The sequence below is a fragment of the Uloborus diversus genome, chromosome 9, assembly GCF_026930045.1.
Source record: "Uloborus diversus isolate 005 chromosome 9, Udiv.v.3.1, whole genome shotgun sequence".
Lineage (NCBI taxonomy): Eukaryota > Metazoa > Arthropoda > Arachnida > Araneae > Uloboridae > Uloborus > Uloborus diversus.
This window is the reverse complement of record NC_072739.1, coordinates 32167728-32185804: the sequence shown is the minus strand read 5'-3', so window position 1 is coordinate 32185804 and position 18077 is coordinate 32167728. Positions and strand designations below refer to the sequence as shown.

The 18077-nt window shown below is 31.9% G+C and overlaps 1 protein-coding gene across 1 annotated transcript in view; it reads right to left on the bottom strand.

The window, feature by feature from the left end:
- Positions 1–18077, bottom strand: part of LOC129229464 (protein disulfide-isomerase A6 homolog) — a 35567-nt gene that overhangs the window by 16959 nt on the left and 531 nt on the right. The window contains exons 2-4 of the mRNA XM_054863778.1: positions 13402–13546; positions 11302–11359; positions 8645–8908 (exon numbers count right to left, since the gene is read on the bottom strand). Coding sequence (XP_054719753.1) covers positions 8645–8908; positions 11302–11359; positions 13402–13546 — 467 coding nt within the window. The remainder of the gene's footprint in view (positions 1–8644; positions 8909–11301; positions 11360–13401; positions 13547–18077) is intronic.

Genomic DNA, 18077 nt, shown 5'->3' with positions numbered 1-18077 from the left:
TACTCTTATTAGGTAAATAATAAATCAAGTTTCAAAGATTCATTGAAATATTTTAAGTAGAAATAATTTGGACGTTAAAGGGTTAAAGATGAAACTGAAGGAAAGTTCTGCTATGTTTAGAAAAAAGAAAAAAGTTAGAGAAGAGCTAAAAAAAAACCGAAGGAGCAATGTTTAAATTTATTGATAAGAAGGAAACTACAAGTGTTGCTAAAACAGTAGTTTTAGAAGAATCCGATGCTCAACAATCTTCTGGAAAATCTGCAATTAATCCTTCCTTCGAGCCTTAAAGACTGTACAGAAAATGAAGAATCCGAGGGAAGGCCATATTGAAGAAACTCTTCAAATGAGGAAGAATGTGTTGAAAACACTGATTTGAAAGATATCGGTCTATGGGCTAGTAAAATTGCTGACAACACAAGAGTTCATTTGGTTCACCAAGGATCATTTGTCATCCAGCATTTAGATTCTAATTTCGGTGAAGTTACCTGCCAAGGTGAATCCATCAAAGGCCAAACGAGAAAACTTACTTATGATTGATTTTTCCTATCTTTGCCTAATGGTGAGAAAATGCCAAGATTGTTGATGGTGTACTCACCACATAAAGAAAGCCTATATTGCTTTTGTTGCAAACCTTTTGCCAATGAAAAGCACTCTCATTTTGACTAGCTAAATGGATTTAATTTATGGTGGAAACGAAATCCTAAAATATCTAAACATGAATCCAGAACAGAGCACAGTCAAAATTTTATCAATTGGAAAGAGACAGAAATTAGAGTCGGTCAAGAAGCTACTATAGATAAAATGAAGCAAAAAGAGATTGAAAATGAAGAGGAAAAATTGAGGGAAATCCTCTCAAGATTGCTCAATATTATCAGATTCCTGGCAAAGCGAAATTTGGCTTTAAGAGGCCACAGAGAAGTAATTCACGAGCTCGAAATTGAATCGACGGAAAACAAGGAAAACTTTTTAGAGTTAGTTGATTTGTTGGCTAAGTATGATCCAGTGTTTCCAGAGCATGTACTGAGAATCAAAATTGAGAAAAAATTTACTACATTGTACTTGTCGCCCATGATTCAAAATGAGTTCATTGAAATTATGGGAGACAAAATAAGGGATACTATAGTTCAGCAAATTAAACGAACCAAGTACTACTGCGTGATTTTTGACAGCACTCCAGACATATCACATAAAGACCAACTTAGCCAAATTATGCGATAAGTCATGATTGATGGCAATGCTTTAAGGGTTGTAGAATCGTTCAAATTTTCTTCAATAAAAGGTTAAAACTGCAGAAACCTCAAAAACGATTTTACAAAAGTTACAAAGTGATGGAATAGACATCCAAGACTGCAGGGGGCAGGCATAGGACAATGCCTCTGTGATGGCTGGTAAGCACATTGGTGTTCAGACCAGAATTAAACAAGTTAATCTAAGAGCATAGTTTGTAGCATGCACAAATCATTCCTTAAATTTAGCATTCGAACTGCAGCACCTGTTGCAGTGAATTTCGTAAGTAACTTTTTTGGAACTGTCCAAGGCATGTTTACATTTTTTTCAGCATCCACACACCGATGGGACTTTCTTACTTCATCTGCAGGTCAAAGTGTTAAGCGAGTCATAGAGACCCGATGGAGTTCAAGAGGAGAAGCTGTGACAATAGCTAAAATCAGTTCTCTAATATTTTGAATGCTTTAGAAAAGTTGACGAGTGAAGAGGAAAATACAGGTACTAGATCTGATGCTGGCTTACTTCTAAATGCTCTTTAATCTTTTTCTTTTCTCTGCTTTCTTTGTCTATGGGAATCTACATTTAACAATGAACGATACACAGGTGTACCTTCAAACAAAGGGACTAAATATACATCAATGCCACGTAAAGCTAAAAGCTCTAAAGACATACTTAGTTGAAAATAGAGAGGATTTGGTGAATAATTTTGTTGCTTTTGTGAAGGTGACTTGCGCTAATTTAGGAATCATAATTGAAAGATGTATCAGAAGAGAAAAAATCAAAGTTTGAAGAAGGTTCCCACGAAGTTGTGTCAACATACGAGTCAGAACTGGCAAAAGAAATGTTTAGTTCATTGGACCAAATAATAAAAGAAGTAACACTGAGGTTTGAACACATACACGAACTTGCTCAAAAATATTTCTAATATTCTAATGCCGGCAAACTTTTTAAACGAGAGTTATAGCTGTAATCTTAATGGTCAGTGACATTAATGACAGCAATTTCTTACTGAATGAAAAAGACTCCAAAATTTTATGATTGGAACTGAAAATCAAGCGAAAACTTGATATGAAAACAAAGGTCCTCTAGAACAGTTAAAATTCATAACAAGTACAGACTAGAAAACTCTGTTAATAACAGAGCTATAAAAAATTTTGAAGAATTAAAACAATTGCAAGCAGTGTGTAGCTAGTTGCGAATAAAGCTTTCTTAAGCTCAAATTGATAAATTATCTTAGGTCCAGAATGAGTATGAAACACTGCATGTACAACATAAAAATAATATTTTTTATATTTCATTTTTGTATGTATGAAAGTTTCTGAAAAATAATAAGGGCTCATTTGTCTGAAGAAAATATAAAATTGAATAATAAGGATAATTTTTCTACATTTTCTAAAAAAATCTTTTGGAAAATATCTTTTAGAATACAAATTTTATAAAACATTTGAATTTTTAAAATGTAATTAAGTTAATGAAATGCAACTAATATGTGCTGAAGATTAATGCAGTTGAACCTTGAAAATTCAGAATTATCAGGTTGTAAGGATTCTGGATTTAAGAATTTTCTGAATTTTAGATATCGGTTAAAAAACTATTTTTAGGACATTTTAAAAACATAAAATATGCCAAGTTTTACCTGTGAAAATAAAATGCAATTAAATTGAGAAACTTAGAAATAAAATAAGAACAATACATTTAAGTTTTCCTGTATATAAATACTCGTATAAATTTGAGAAATTTGGTACAAAAAATAGGGTTCTAAGGTTAGGAAAAAATTAAATCTAATATATATCTTGAACACACACAAACTTGAAAACCTGGACATCCTTTTGGATTTTTGAAAATAAACATTATGCTATACTAATTTCATTTTATCTAACCATTGTTTAAAGACATTTACACTTAAAGACAGACTACATTAAAAATGCAGGAAATGCATTTTTAGATCAATGGTGGATCATAAAAAATTAAGGCTTATAAAAAAACGTGATAAGGATACAAAAAATAGGTAACATAAATATTATTGATATTAATTCAAAATAAAAGCAACAATTTATAATAACGGTAGTCCCCAAAGCAGAATACTGCTAAATTTGCGACGTACTTCGCAGAACAGAAAGCCAGGCTGCAGAACAATTCTGTTCAAAAAGTGAGAACCAAAAAAAAAAAGTTGCCGTTTTTATTTTTAGGTGAACCGACCGATCGAAGCTATGCCGAATCGCTCCGATGTCTGGGAGCCTTAGACAACGCTTTTAGGCGCCGAAAGTGTGGTATGTCGATCGCACCAGCATAAGTGCCTTGCATAAGAGATCGTGTTCACCTCGGATAGAAGAGACAAAATGAAGATCGCGGATGCACGAGCTTCACTAGAAGTTCTGAGGGGCCGCAGAACTTCTGTCCTCTTTGCAAAGAAATTGGTGGGTCATTTCTAATCTTTCACTCATTCTCAGAAATTGGATATTGTGTTCGTTTTTAAACTTCAACAGCTTGAGAAATGAATTAGGTTATATGCTGTTCTATTATATGAGCCACCGTAAAAAAGTAAGTTCTCTTTTTTTTACACATGAGCCAAGACCGATACGCAGATTTCTACCAGCTTTTGCCGCTTCCAAGATTGAGTTGTAAATAAATTAAGTTTTTTTTTTTCAAAGTTTTGATAATACTATAAACATGTCGGCCAGAGACAAAGTATCCTGTTTCGAATGCAACGCTGAAATAATTTTAAAAAATTTGAAAGTACACTATCAGCGTTTTCATCCTGATAAGACTTTGAAGCATCGTTCTATTAATGAAACAAGCGTTGCTAAATTGTTTGGCAGTATTAAAAGAAAGCAAGCGGAGGAAAACGTGGATGAAATTTCTTCTAAGAAACAGGATGTAGGAAGTACTGAGGATAATCTGGAGACTACTGCGCCGTTGGAGGAAGATTTAACAACCAACTCATCCACAGTCACATTGAATGAAAGGGATTTAAGTTGTACAAATAAAAATGATCATCAGAATGAAGACCGTGTTTCTGTGAAAAAAGACATCTTGAATACAATTTTGTTATCAATTCAAGGTAAGACTTTTTTCGATGTTTGTTTTTTCTAATGTTTCAATTTTATTTTTCTTTTCAGTTTTAAATATAGTAATTTTCGGAAGAGATCTGCAGCGTTTTTTTTTTTTTTTTTTGAGTTATTTTTGTTTCCCAGTTTTGTTTTGTTATTATCTTTACTCTACTAATTTTAACCTAATATTTTAAACTAACAAATAAACTAAATTTAATTATTGCAAACTATTATTTGAGCATTTTCACCAAATGTATGCCAATATTTAAATTTTGTAATTAAATTAAATTTTTTTTTTTTTGAAAATTAGTTCTAAGGTAGATGATGGGGCACTTTGAAACCAACATGTAGAGACACATGTGAACCGTTCCCATATCCTCTCCGCAATATAAATATTAGTGTAGGCTTATTATATAAGTGTTAAAAGAGATGTAAAGGTTTATAATTATTATTATTATTTTCTGCAATAAGTTTGTAAATTTATTGTTAACCATTATTACGTAATTATTTATTTTAGTATTTTTTATATTTTTAAAATTCTTTAGATACTAAATAGTAGGCCAAAAATTTAGTGGTACATAATATTTGCAAGGAAAATAAAGACAACTTATTTTCCTTTCACTAAAAACTGAAGCTTTGATCAATTTTAAAATCACCATATTCTGTATGAAGCTTAAACGCACTATATAGCAAAAATAAACTTTACATAATAAGCTATTCTTTGTATTGTTTAGTCTCATTTGTTTGAAGGAAAAACACCAAAATAAACTTCTTTTTCAGACCTTGGGGCTCAAGTAAAAGCATTAAAAAGAAATAATGTCACAGAAGAGTCACTACCATTAACATCTGGAATACAGAAAATGGATACCAGTGATCTGCTTACAGATGAAGAGCGTGATAATCTTTTTGCAAACACAAGAACTGTAGATGATTTATTAAAGTGGGCACAAGATAATACATTTGTTAGAACTGAAGGTGGTTTAACATGCAAAGCTTGCTGTTCAACTCTTTTATATGATTTCGCAAATGAAAAGGACTCATTCACTCGTGAAAATACGACAGAAAGTTTTAGGAAGCTAAAATATGACATGAAAAGGCACATTAAATCAGTTACTCATGAAAAGCGATTTTTGGAAATGAAAGAGAGAGAAGAAGAAGAATTGAGATTAAAAGAAAATGGTAAACAAATAGCCATGAATTGTGCTTCAGCTGCATATATGAGCTATAAATTGGATACATCATATTCTAGCTATGAAAATATTATCACTGAGTTTTATAATAGTGGAGCTTCTATAGGTCAAAAAAATCATTCCAAAGAATTTCCCAGGATGTACTTACCACATGTATATTCTTCTTTGGCCAAAACTATTTCCTCTTATATAATGAATGAAGGAGTACCAATCGGCATAGTAGCTGATAAAATGACTGTGAATCACAGAACTCGCCACATTATTGGACTTAGAGTACCAATTTATGACATAAACAATTCAAATTTATTTGAAAACATTTATTTAGAACACCATTTTTGCGATGATGTAAGTGGGAAAGGATTGAGTATAAGCATCCTCGATACCCTTAAAAGATTTGGCCTGAACCTTCCTTACATTAGAGATCATTTAGTGGGACTTGCTGTAGCCGGGCAATATATTCGATTAGGTGCGATAGATCATCTTAAAGAAGTCCTAGTTCGTCAAGATATTCCAGTATCTTGGGATCCCATGCACAGACTCGAATTAGTGCAGGTACATTCTAGTAATAGGTTAGTGAAAGATTGTTTGTCATTTATAAATTTATGCATGAAGGAATTCATGTGGGACACATCCTATGAATGCCTGAACAAGTGTGCTCAAGAACTGGATATGTTTTTTTATAAACCAAAGATCTTTAAAACAATGAAATTTGTTTCTCATTCTTCAAATGTTATTAAAACTTTTGTGAAAGCCTATAAGGCACTAGTTTCAGCCAGTGAAGGGATTGAAGATGAAAGTTTAAGGGATAAACTCATCTCAAAAAAAAATATTTTTAGCATATTAATTATTGCTGACATTATATGCACATTAGCAGATACTCCCAAATGCATCCAACAGAGTGACCATCTTCCTTGGGATTACATAAATTTCATAAATAGTTTAAAAGAATATTTACTCATAATAAGTATCATTTATCAAACTTTTGTGATTGCTTAGATCCTGAAAGTTAAGAAATATATAGAATTCTTACCTAATGCATTTTTTAAATATACAAGGCTTTCCTCGTCAATGTTTTCAGAAGAGAGCACATTTCAGGGTTTTCCAATGCCAGACCTCCCAATAAGCTCAAAAAAGTTGCGATCAACTCATGATTGTTCTTTTATTTTTAAATTTCGCCATGATCTCAAAGAAATAATAAAATACATTGATTCACTGCTACACCAATGCTGTTTGTACTTTGAAAAGAAAGAACAAATAGACATAATAACTTCTGCAGCTAAATCCCTTTTTAATTTTTCCCATTTGATCTTCCCTAGTTCAAACACTGAAAATAAAGCTATGGATCTTTTCAATTTTGTCGAAACAATAAAATCTTTTCCATGTGTTCCTCCTTCTGATGAAGAAAAAAATCAACTTTTTTTTTGAATACAAAATCCTTGTTGACTGGATGCTAGACAACATTAATCAATGCAAAGAAAATGGAGATATTTTTCAAGAAAAGATGATTTTAAAAAGGTCAATATTGGAACTGAAATTACAGATCAAACTTTAATTTTTTTATTCATACATTTTCTGTTCCTATTTCAGAAGCTATCTGTGAAACATGGGGTCTAAAATCGACAAAAAATTTTTTTAATTGACCCAATACAAATGATGGGAATGAAATTAATGTTGGTACAACAGACCAAAGAATGTTCATTTCATGTAATGGCCCTCCATCTGGGCATAATTCTTTAAGAAAACTTTTAAAAGCTGGACTAATATCTATGTATGGACCATTTTTCCATAAGCATTTTGTTCATAGAGGAAATATGTCTAAATACTTAACATCAAAAGTAATTCACAAAACAATAAATTCCATGCCTTTGCCATGGTATTAAGTAAAATTAAGTTGACTGATGGAGTTTTTAGGATGCAAGAGCCTTAATAGGCTATGCTGCACCAAACGATTGTTTAAAAGTCAAAAATTGGAATTTAAGAAACATGCATCTGAAATTTTGAAAACTTTTGCCGAAATCAACACATGGACAAAGTTTTAAATTTTGAATAATAGACCAGAAAAATTAACAGAAAAACCACCTTTGAAAAAAAAAGGAAAACCATGAAGAACAAAACAAATAAGAGATGAAAACAAAAACAGAAGGTAAATACTAAGTTAAAAGCAGAAATCCAATCTCCTGACGGAAAGGAGAAATTTTCAATGGGATGTGCCCCCTAACAATTCCTTCAAAGAAGAATTAAAACGATTAAAGAATTTGAAATGAATACGATTGAAATTTTGACAATCGGAGAAGACGCATGGATAGGGTATACAACACTGTCTGATTGATTTTACATATGTTGCTACGAGGAGCTGGTTCAGGTTCAAACCAATGTCTATGGGTAAATCTGGCATGACCTTTATACGATGAGGGGCTATTACAACTTGTTCTCTTCTGCTGATATTTAACCCTTTTGTCAAAGTCTAGTAGGAGTGCAATATTTTGTGTTTCTCCATTCCAATCCAGAAGAAATTAAGCTGATGTACTTAAGGAAGACAACATATAAGTACTCAAGTATACATTAAACTTTGTTTCTATGTTTTAAAATTTGGTTGTATTTTACTGAATTCTAAATTGCAATGGATTATGCGCAAAAATGAGAAAACGGTATTTGATAACATTCTGAAGGAAATACATAAAGTACGAATTTATCTTGCAGAATAATTTTGGGCAAATCACTTTGCGTTGCAGAACATCACAAAGCATTCTGCTTTGGGGACGGTAGTCGCAAAAATGATTCCTTTACAAAAATTGCAACTGCAAAAGCAACATTTTCATTAAAACTAGGAAAATATCTTTTTAGACCACTTACTTACCTGATGGTTTCATTTTCTTTTAAAGGTTTACTTTCAAAAAATCAGCAAAATCATTATTTTTCAGTTATTTATTGTAAATTAGAACTGCATTTCATGAGAAACTTGGAAGTAGAATGCAGTAGTCTTATTTTAAAACTTAACAAAATTAAAATAGAAGAAATATCCGGATTTCAAATCAACTGAAATTTAGATGAACCCCAACCAGCGAATTAGCTTATATAAAATTCATTAGCTGATGCTTTCGGCCTATAGTTACATACTTAGCAAAAATATAATTAGTAAATTAAGCAGTGTGGCAGTACAGAAGTGTTTGCACTTACTACTTTTCGAGACCTCCTCTCCCCACCGCTGCTACCACCTCGACTATCACTCGATTTCTTCCCTCCTAGTTTTGCTTCAACTTTGTTTTTAAGTTCTCTGAATGCTTCGTCAATCATCCCTTGTGCATTTCTTGATCCCATATAGTCTCTGGGTCGATTTTTGTTCACACCAAAGATCTTTATGGTCGGGAAACCTTTGATCTCGTATTTTTGTCCCAAAGGTTGATACTGATCAGCATTCACAGCTCCAACTTTGACTAAACCCTGAAAGTGGAATAAAAGGATTACAAAATGAAGCACAAAATTTTAATTTAGAAAACAGATTTAAATTCAGAAATTATTCTATGACACACGCCAACATTATCACTTGTACCATCTCTCAAAAGTGATAGTACAAGTGATAATTAGACTCTTAATTTCATGAGAGGTATAATATAATTATTGGTTAAAGAAAACTGACTGAATAGTATTCTTTTTTATAAGAAATTTTTAGGCAGACATAAACTGAAAAAATAAATAAATATATGCAAATAATAATCAAGCATATATACAGGGATCTTCTTTTATAAAAGGACAAGGTACTTGCATACATTAAAGGATAACTTTAGTTTCAAGGGGCACTTAAATGCATGAAAATGGCAACAGGGCACAATAAAACGGGAAAAGAGAACATTGCCGGAAAATCAACGAAGACAATATTAGTTATTTATACTGAATTTCATTTTGGTTTCTGCACTTATCATTTTCTCATGAAATTGATTTAAAAATCAACTAAAATGTATGTTTACATACATTTTAGATTTACAATGCATACAAGTTTTACAATGCATAATATTGATAACTACTTCTTTCAATACCAAGAATACGAAAATATACTAATAGTTCTGTTAACAAAGCAAGAATTCAAAAATAACTGAAATACATCTAAATAGCAAACTGCAAGTTTAAACTTTTCCTTTTCATATATTTTAGTCGGAGCTTTATTTTCTTTCTGTTTAAGATCTTTCTTAAACACTTCCTATAAATAGCAGGAAAACACTACAATGTTTAAGCGCAATATAGAAAGAGAGATGCCTTTTTTTACAACCATCTTGATGATAACTCCCAAAAACATTACGACTAATTGCAGTGATATAGGGCTCATTTAGCCAACAGCATGGAAGGGGTTCAGAGTTTAAGCAGCTCCCAAAAGAAGACAAAAAGTTAAGCATTGCTTGAAGAAGACCCCCTTCAAATATTTTATAGAAATGAGCAATTTTAACGCAAGATTTTCACAGAAATCCCAAAAAAGATTAACCACTTTTTTCAAAGACATTTAATTGATGTTGAAATCAAGTTTTCAATTCGGAAAAAAAAAAATCGCCATTCTGTAGTTTAGGCTTCAAGAAACTTACTAGAGGTGAAAAAGGCTGTAATTTATTTTTTAGTCTGTCACCCTTTTTTTTAAAGCATGTTCCCCACTTTTTTCAGGAGATAACCATGTTGTCAGCCAATTTGAGAATTTTTATTGCTGCATTAAATTTGAGATCAACCAAAAACACAAAAATATTCAAGTTTTGGATACATTGCTGATTGTATGCAATAATTTTGTATTAAGTGAACCTCAGAACTTTTTTTTTGTTTTGTTTCAAGGAGTAAGGAAAAGGCTTGCAACAATGAAGAAAAGAAATAAAGTTTATCAGTTACAGAGTTACCAAAGAATGAAAAAGCAATATTCAGTAAATACAAGAAAGAAAGGAGGTGAGGTTCACAAAGCACAAATTGCAACTTGCGGTTACCTTCAAAAGCAAGAGATCAATTATTTTGAATTTCACGCACTGATTTTCAGCATGTCTTCCCTCCCATTTGCGCTAATTATAATGAATCAAAACGAGCTTTTCAGCTCGTTTTGCGTTACATGTTAAAATAGCATCTCTAAGAGGTGAATTAAACAAGGCAAAATTTAGGAAGCAAACAGATTGGGAATAACGATAATAGAGACTGCGTATGCAAACTTTTCAAAAGCTTATTATGTGGATTAAAGCAAGCACCCAGCCAATGGTTGAAGAAATTTGTAGACTTTGTGCATCGGTTGGATGTCTAGCAACATAAAAGTGAGTCAAGCACGATTATGAGACATAGTGCAAGGAGTGAAATGATAAGGTTTTATACATTAATGATTTATTTATTGCTGGTTCTAATGAATCAGAAATTAAGGTTGTAATTCAGCTTCTCATTTTTGAGTTTGAAATGTGCGATCAAGTTAGGATACTGAAGCAAACGCAAAAGATAATCTGTTACAGGTATTATTGTTTAAGTTTAGCGTTTGTGGCAACTTTGAGATATGAAATCTTAAGAATGCTTAAAAGCTAGTTAAGTCTGTTTATGTTGCAATATTGTCAGTTGCTTGTTTTCTTGTCTCTGTGCCATCTTATAATAAATGTCTATCTTCAGCTCTTGATATTAGGCGACTTTCCCAAAGGGGGTAACATATATCTAGAATATTTTTCATAGCCTTTTTCAGGGACTAGCAGAAAATTATGTCCAGTGGGGGACAACATACGAAACTGACGAAGTAAAATCTGGGTTCCACTGTAATACATAAGCAAAGAAATGACATTTAACATAATACATAGTGCATTCTGATAATCCCCTGAGAACTTATTCTTAAAGCTTACTTTTAATGCAGCAGCCATTTTTGAGTATTCCGACACCAATGCTTGGCAATGACCACACCTAAAAAAAAAGACAATGTGTCAAAGCAGGGCTTGAAACTTAAAATTTTGACATTCCACGATTGACATTTTTCTAAAAAGTATGTTTGATTCCTATGTCAAATATCTAAAAATGTAATTGGGGTAGTTATCAAAAGATGGGAACAAAAAGTTAATTCTGAGCAATTTTTAAAATTTGACATCAATTTTGTTTTTATTGCATAGTATGTACACCTAGAACATCATATACAAACCTAAAAAGACAGCAGATATTTATAAAAATTAATAAATAGCAAATTTAATGATCGGTCTGTAGGTAACAGATTTTGGATATCATCATAATGTAAGTTTCACAGTTTTTGAACTTTTCCAATGAAAATTTTATTTATTTTTAAATTCTACAATGAAAAATAGAGGATTTATGAAATACTTGATAGACTTTATATACTGGTCTTTAAATAATAAAATTTTGTTATTCTTTGGTAGAATCTGAAAAAAAAAACAATCCATTTTGCCAGCACAGGCGATAAAGTCGCCAAAACTGACGCTATTGGCGAAAACCGGAATTCCCCGCAGGTAACCCTTTGCTTATTGTATGCTGTGAGTTGTCACCAATCGGGGTTTGCTTGGCCATTTTTTTGCAAAGAGAAATATCTAAATATTAGAATATTGAAGAATTATTTATTAAATAATTGCTGTTTAGATATTGATTTCTTGTCGTAATTTGAAAACAATTTATCCAAAATGTCGGCAAAATAACAGATAATCATGTTTGAAATGTTGCAGAGTTATGAGCTGCCACCGTTTTGTTTACTTAAATGTGCTTGTTACGATCGAAAGTTGTGTTTCTACTGTTATTATGTAATGTGCAAAATACCAATGAAATAAACATCATGGCCTTTTTTTTTTATTAAGGTTACAAGACAGAAGATCATTTATAATAATGAATAAATGGACAGAATTATCGGCGTCTAGATCGTAACACAATTTGGACATCTCACATATATGTTTAAGAAAAATGATTTTGCTTCAAAGTTACTGCATAAAAACATATGCACACACTCCAAAATAATTAAAAATTGATTTTGAGTATCGAAAAATACCTTTAAAACATATAAATCATATTTAGTACTCAAATAATAGCATTGTCCAGATTGTAACTTTTGGACATACAAACTTCCAACTTCCTTTTCTTCTAAAATCGTTTACAAAATAAATATGTTTCCTTTCTTAATTTGTGGAAAATACTAACAAAAAATTATTCAGTTTCAGATTCATACCCTTAATTTTTCTTGAAACGTATGGAATATATATATATATATATATATATATATATATATATATATATTTTTTTTTTTTTTTTTGATGGTGCATTTGCTCAGTTAACGTTTTAAATGTCCAAAAAAATTTTGCCTTTTAGCAAAGAAAATATTTTTTAAAGGGAATTTGAAGAGCTTTTTTCCCCATAATTTATGTCAATTCTTGTCTCTATACAGTATTATAATTTAACTCAAAAATTTTTGAGTTGATAAAAATGAAAGTTATTTGGTGTTGAAGCTTCAAAGTTGGTCTGTGTTTGCTCCTACCTTTTGAAAAATGCCCATTAATAAACAGATAAATAAAAAAAAATACCATATTTTCAAGAGCATATGCTACATCCATTGAAATATTTACTAAAAAAAAAATTCTACTGTAAGTGCCATACATGAAGTGGAAAAAATGACATTTTATCCTAGGCGCTCCCCCCCCCCCCCCCCAAGGTGAAATAAAACAGACAATGCTGATCCATGGATGAACAAGAGTTCACTGTATTTCATTATTGTTAAAAATGCACATTTTTAAACCTATTTTAACTGTGTTGTACAGCTAAAGAATTTTTCTACAATACCACACATATCCTTACAAAAATACATAAAAAGAAAGTTAAATATGTAATTAATAAGCAAACTTTTTCTTTACATCACTATTACGAATATTTATGATAAACACTTTGTATCATAATTTAAACAGATTTTTTAAAAAACCAATAGGAAACGGAATCTACACTCTACGTAACAAACTTACCATGGTGCGTAGAATTCAACTATCCATATGTCATCGCTATCCACAACAGTTGATTGAAAAGTGGAGGGATTTAATTCAATAATATCATTGTTGTTCTCATAAAATGTAAGCACTGAAGATACGAATATAGACAAAACCAAAAACACTGAAATAAAAGGAGAAAAATTAGGAAATGTTAACTGTCAACTAATTTTTATTTTTTCATGAAAATAAAAAGATTTAGTTATGATTTACACATTAGGGAAAAAAAATGTACCGCATTAGTACTTTTCTTTGATTTAGTTTTTTTTTTTTTTCTGGAGGTTACATGTTTTCAACATTGCATTTGTATTAAAAGTAGTTTAGAACAATAGATTTCCAAAGTCAAGCAAGCTCTATCTTATAAAATGAAAGTCTTTTCAAATACTTTCATAAAAATATTTTTTCAATTAAAAATCATAGTTAAAGAAGTACTAATATTTAATTATCATGTGCGCCTAACTCGGAAGGGTTTTGGTGCAGCCTGCCACATTGTAATTTTTAGGTGGGTTGTTTTAAGGGATTTTTCTTCTTTTTTTAAGGGAAGAAGTGTCCTTGCTTTTTAGGGTTTTCTTGACATCTGGGAAAAGGAGCCGAGCCATTGGTTTTGAAAAGGGGGAAGGGAACAGCACCTATCTCAGGGATCTGGCCAGGGGAAATTTGGGTCCGTTAATGGACCCTGCACAAAAATCCGATCAACCAAAACGGACCTTTCACAAAATCCCGACCAACCAAAACGGACCCTTCACAAAATTATGATAAACAAAAATGGATCTTTCACAAATTGTTTATTGGAAGAGCAAATCTCAAATCAAAATAACGCAGCATATTTCCAACCATAATGTTTGGAACCTTTTTTAAAGTTTAATTAGAGGTATCAACTTGTAAAAAATCTGCTAATTTTGCAAAAGAAAAAAAAAGGCGCTCAAGTGACGCTCCTGCAAGCGATAAATAACTACTAAGGCCAAATAAATAAAATGCTTGTTGTTGGTTTCTATAAAAGGAAATTAACAGCTGAGAGTCAATTTGGCTTATAATTTTGCTTGTTTGTTTTATGCAGCGGTGTTGTTGCAAACTTCTCTGAAAAAGTCAGTCGTAAGCACTTTTCTACCCGCTCATGAGTTAATAAACAATAATATACAGCGAAATGAACTTAGAACTGCAAAGGATAATAGGGATGGGGGGGGATATGATCGCTTCAGATAGGGTTACCAAGTTTAAACTTATCGCCACTTAGCAACGTATGGCGGGTGTGATATTTAACTGTTTATCGCTACTTAGCGTATGGCGGGGCGATGTTTAATTGTCATTTTGGAAGAAAGTTATATGGGTTTGATTTTTCGATGCTAAAAAGAATAATTTTAAATAAACTCTTTTATTCCTCTTTTTTTTCTGCAGATGCCTACATTTTGAAAAGCGCAATCTTTTTAGATTCGATACGAGAATCATACTTTATTCTTTTTTCAAACTAACTTCGCTTTATTAGGATGCAAATAAATGAAAAGTCTCTTCATTTTTGTAACAACGCTTATTTTAAGTTTTTAAAGCGGAATTCCATTTTCTTTTACGAGTCAAAAATTTAAATGCTGAATCGATGATTTATTTTTATTTATTTATTTTTGATTCAACTGTATCCAGACATTAATGAAATATTTATCATTGGACTCTAAAGTGCAATTCTAAAATAATTTTATCAGAAATATTTATTTTACAAGTCGTTTTTATACTTTTGATATTTCCACTTTTGAGGATTGCGATCTGTTTGCATCTGCTATGGGAATCTGATTTTTCAAATTTTCGATGTTTAGTATGCTTTGTTAAGAGGTAAATAATTAAAGTATTTGTTTATTTTTGTAAAAATCATGGAGTTTATAAATTTTAAACGAAATTTTGTGCTTTTTAACAATGTCTTGGTTCAAAAAATTAAATGCTGAACCCCTGCCTGAATTTCTTAATTACAATTATTTTAAATACTGTACATATAACATTTCTAGTATAATTTAACATAATGTAGAATGATAAATAAATATTGATACTTGAGGGGTACCCATCTCCCAAAGAGCGATGCCGCCCTCCCATACTCCAATGCTCGAAAAACACTCAAGAATGATATTCTCAACAGAAAAGAGGGAAAACACTCAACATTAAGTGTCAATGATGCAGTTTGCACCATCTCAAAATTCAAAAATTTCGTTTTTACATTTTTTTTTTTTTTTTTGCAAAGTTTGATTTTTCACAAAAAACGAACCCTGTGAAAAATCCTGGACAGACCTCTGTATCTTATATAATTAAAAACTGAGCATATGTATCCATGTCCCAGTTACTTCTCCTGAAAGCCAATGAATCGACCATCGAACCAGGCATCAATAGATTCGTAATTTTCCCCGTCTTTATGTTTGGCTATCTTTATCTTTACTAAAAATAGAGCTGAAAATCTCTCTGGATGTCTGTAATGCACATAGCGCCCAGATCGTTCGGCCGATTTTCATGAAATTTGGCACAAAGTTTGTAGCATGGGGGTGTGCACCTCGAAGCGATTTTTTGAAAATTCGATATTGTTCTTTTTCTATTCCAATTTTAAGAACATTTACTTTTCTCTCATATAACTAAAAGTATAGAGCAGGATAGAATTATATATCAATTCTTACATCAATTAGTGGAAACCAAGGACGGATACATGGGAAGAGCAAGCACGATTGGATAATGAATTTCTAAAATTTTTCGATTATGAATTTTTGAAAAACCTAATTTTAGATGATATTTAATAATGTTTCTGAAGGGGTGGAGGGTCCCCCCTCCTCTTCCCCTGTAAATGTTTCAGATTAAAAATCAAAAAGAAAGAAAGGAAAAAAAAACATTTGCAGTTCATATTTGATGACGTTGGGGAAAAAATTTGCTCCGAATTCTTTCTTAGAAATTTCTTTCAAATTGAAATCCCCCCCCCCCAAAAAAAAAAACAATTTCAGATGATCTTTCATGATATTAGGGAATCACGGCCCCCATCTCCGTGAATGCCGTTGCCACAATTTTTCTATGATGAAGTTCAAAAAGCGCAATTTTTGACGACCTTGGTTCAAAAATTAGAGGGGGGTGGGGGGGGGGCAGAATTCGAGGCTCAACTCATGAAGTATTTTGGAAGAAGTTGATTCCGAATAAAAGAAATATTCGAAATCAATACATGTAAACCAGGATATGTAGCAAAGGGTAAGCAATAAATATTAAAACGCCCCTCCCTTGAAATGTGATCCGTCCTTCGTGGAAACATTTTGATTTGTCAATGTATAAAAACTTTACCCTTCTCAAAATTAAGTGCTAATGGATTATTGGATTAACTTCAATGGTATTTTGAAATCTTAGACTGGCAGGGAACTACTTTTGATATACCCCCCCAAATCGGAAATTTGGCAACTTTTTCTCGCCAAGCAAAATACCTGTTATTGTTGCCACAAAACTTTTAAAAAAACTCAAAAGTGGTACAAAATACAAGAATATACTAAATTTGGCAACAGCAAAAACCTAAAAGCTGAAAAAACCTAAATTGGCAACACCAAAATAAGAAATGGCAATCCTAAAAAGTCCGTACAGAGTGCCAGATTTGGCGCATAACAGGGAAGTTTTCGATTTTTCAATTTTATTTTTATATGATAGAGTAACATGTATGAACATCATAGGTGAAAAATTTTTTGCGATACGATAAGTAGTTTTTTTTTTAAAATTAATTTTTAAAGTTCAAGCCCTAGTGACGTCAAATGGCATAGGAAGTGACGTCATGCGCTCTTCCGATAGGAGAGAAACGCTAGCGAACTGGTTCCCATGTCATGGGAGAAACCGAAGAACGTGCATTCGACTTCGAAGACGAAACGTAAAAGGCTTATCTCCTCGCGTTTCTGGAACATTAAATCTCTCATCCTCTGAGAAATATTCGAATATCATCATTGATATTATTTGAGGAAGATTATTTAGATTGTGCTTTAACGAATCCGGCCTCCATAGTGTGTTCAAAAGGATTATTGAATTTCTAAAAAATAAAAATATCAGCGCGCTCAAAAAGTCCCTAGCGAAAACAAGGGATCTTTGGCGGAGGCTGCCCATTCGCACCCTGTGACGTAGGCTCGTGACGTTTCAGAAGAGCGCACTTTTGCGTATGGATTTTTAGAAATTCATTAAAAATCAACCACGGTGTTTTAAAATTCGGCGATGGTGAATTTTGAGGGTCAATTAACAATATCCAATAGCCAAAATATGAACATTTAATACGTTGCAACTTCCCTATTTTTTTGGGGGTATATCAAAGTTATACCACATTGGAAAATATTAAGCACTTTTAAAGTTTTGTGAGAAAATATGACTGTCAAACACCACTTTAATAGGTAAAAATTCAATTAAAAAAAATCATTTATCATAAATTTCGATAGAACCTTACTCATTGGGTTTGGTTTTCCTACAGATGGAATGGAAATGGCCTAGAAATTTGCCCCCTTATACTATGACCTAGTTATTTTCTAGGGTAAATAATTAGAGTCATATTTATAGAAACAGAAATGTGATTTAGTGTGCAGCAATAAAAATAAAAGATTTTATGGCAATATCCACCGCTGCCTTGATCTTGAGATGTTATTGAGCCCTTTCTTGGGATGTGAAAAATTTATTTAGCAGCC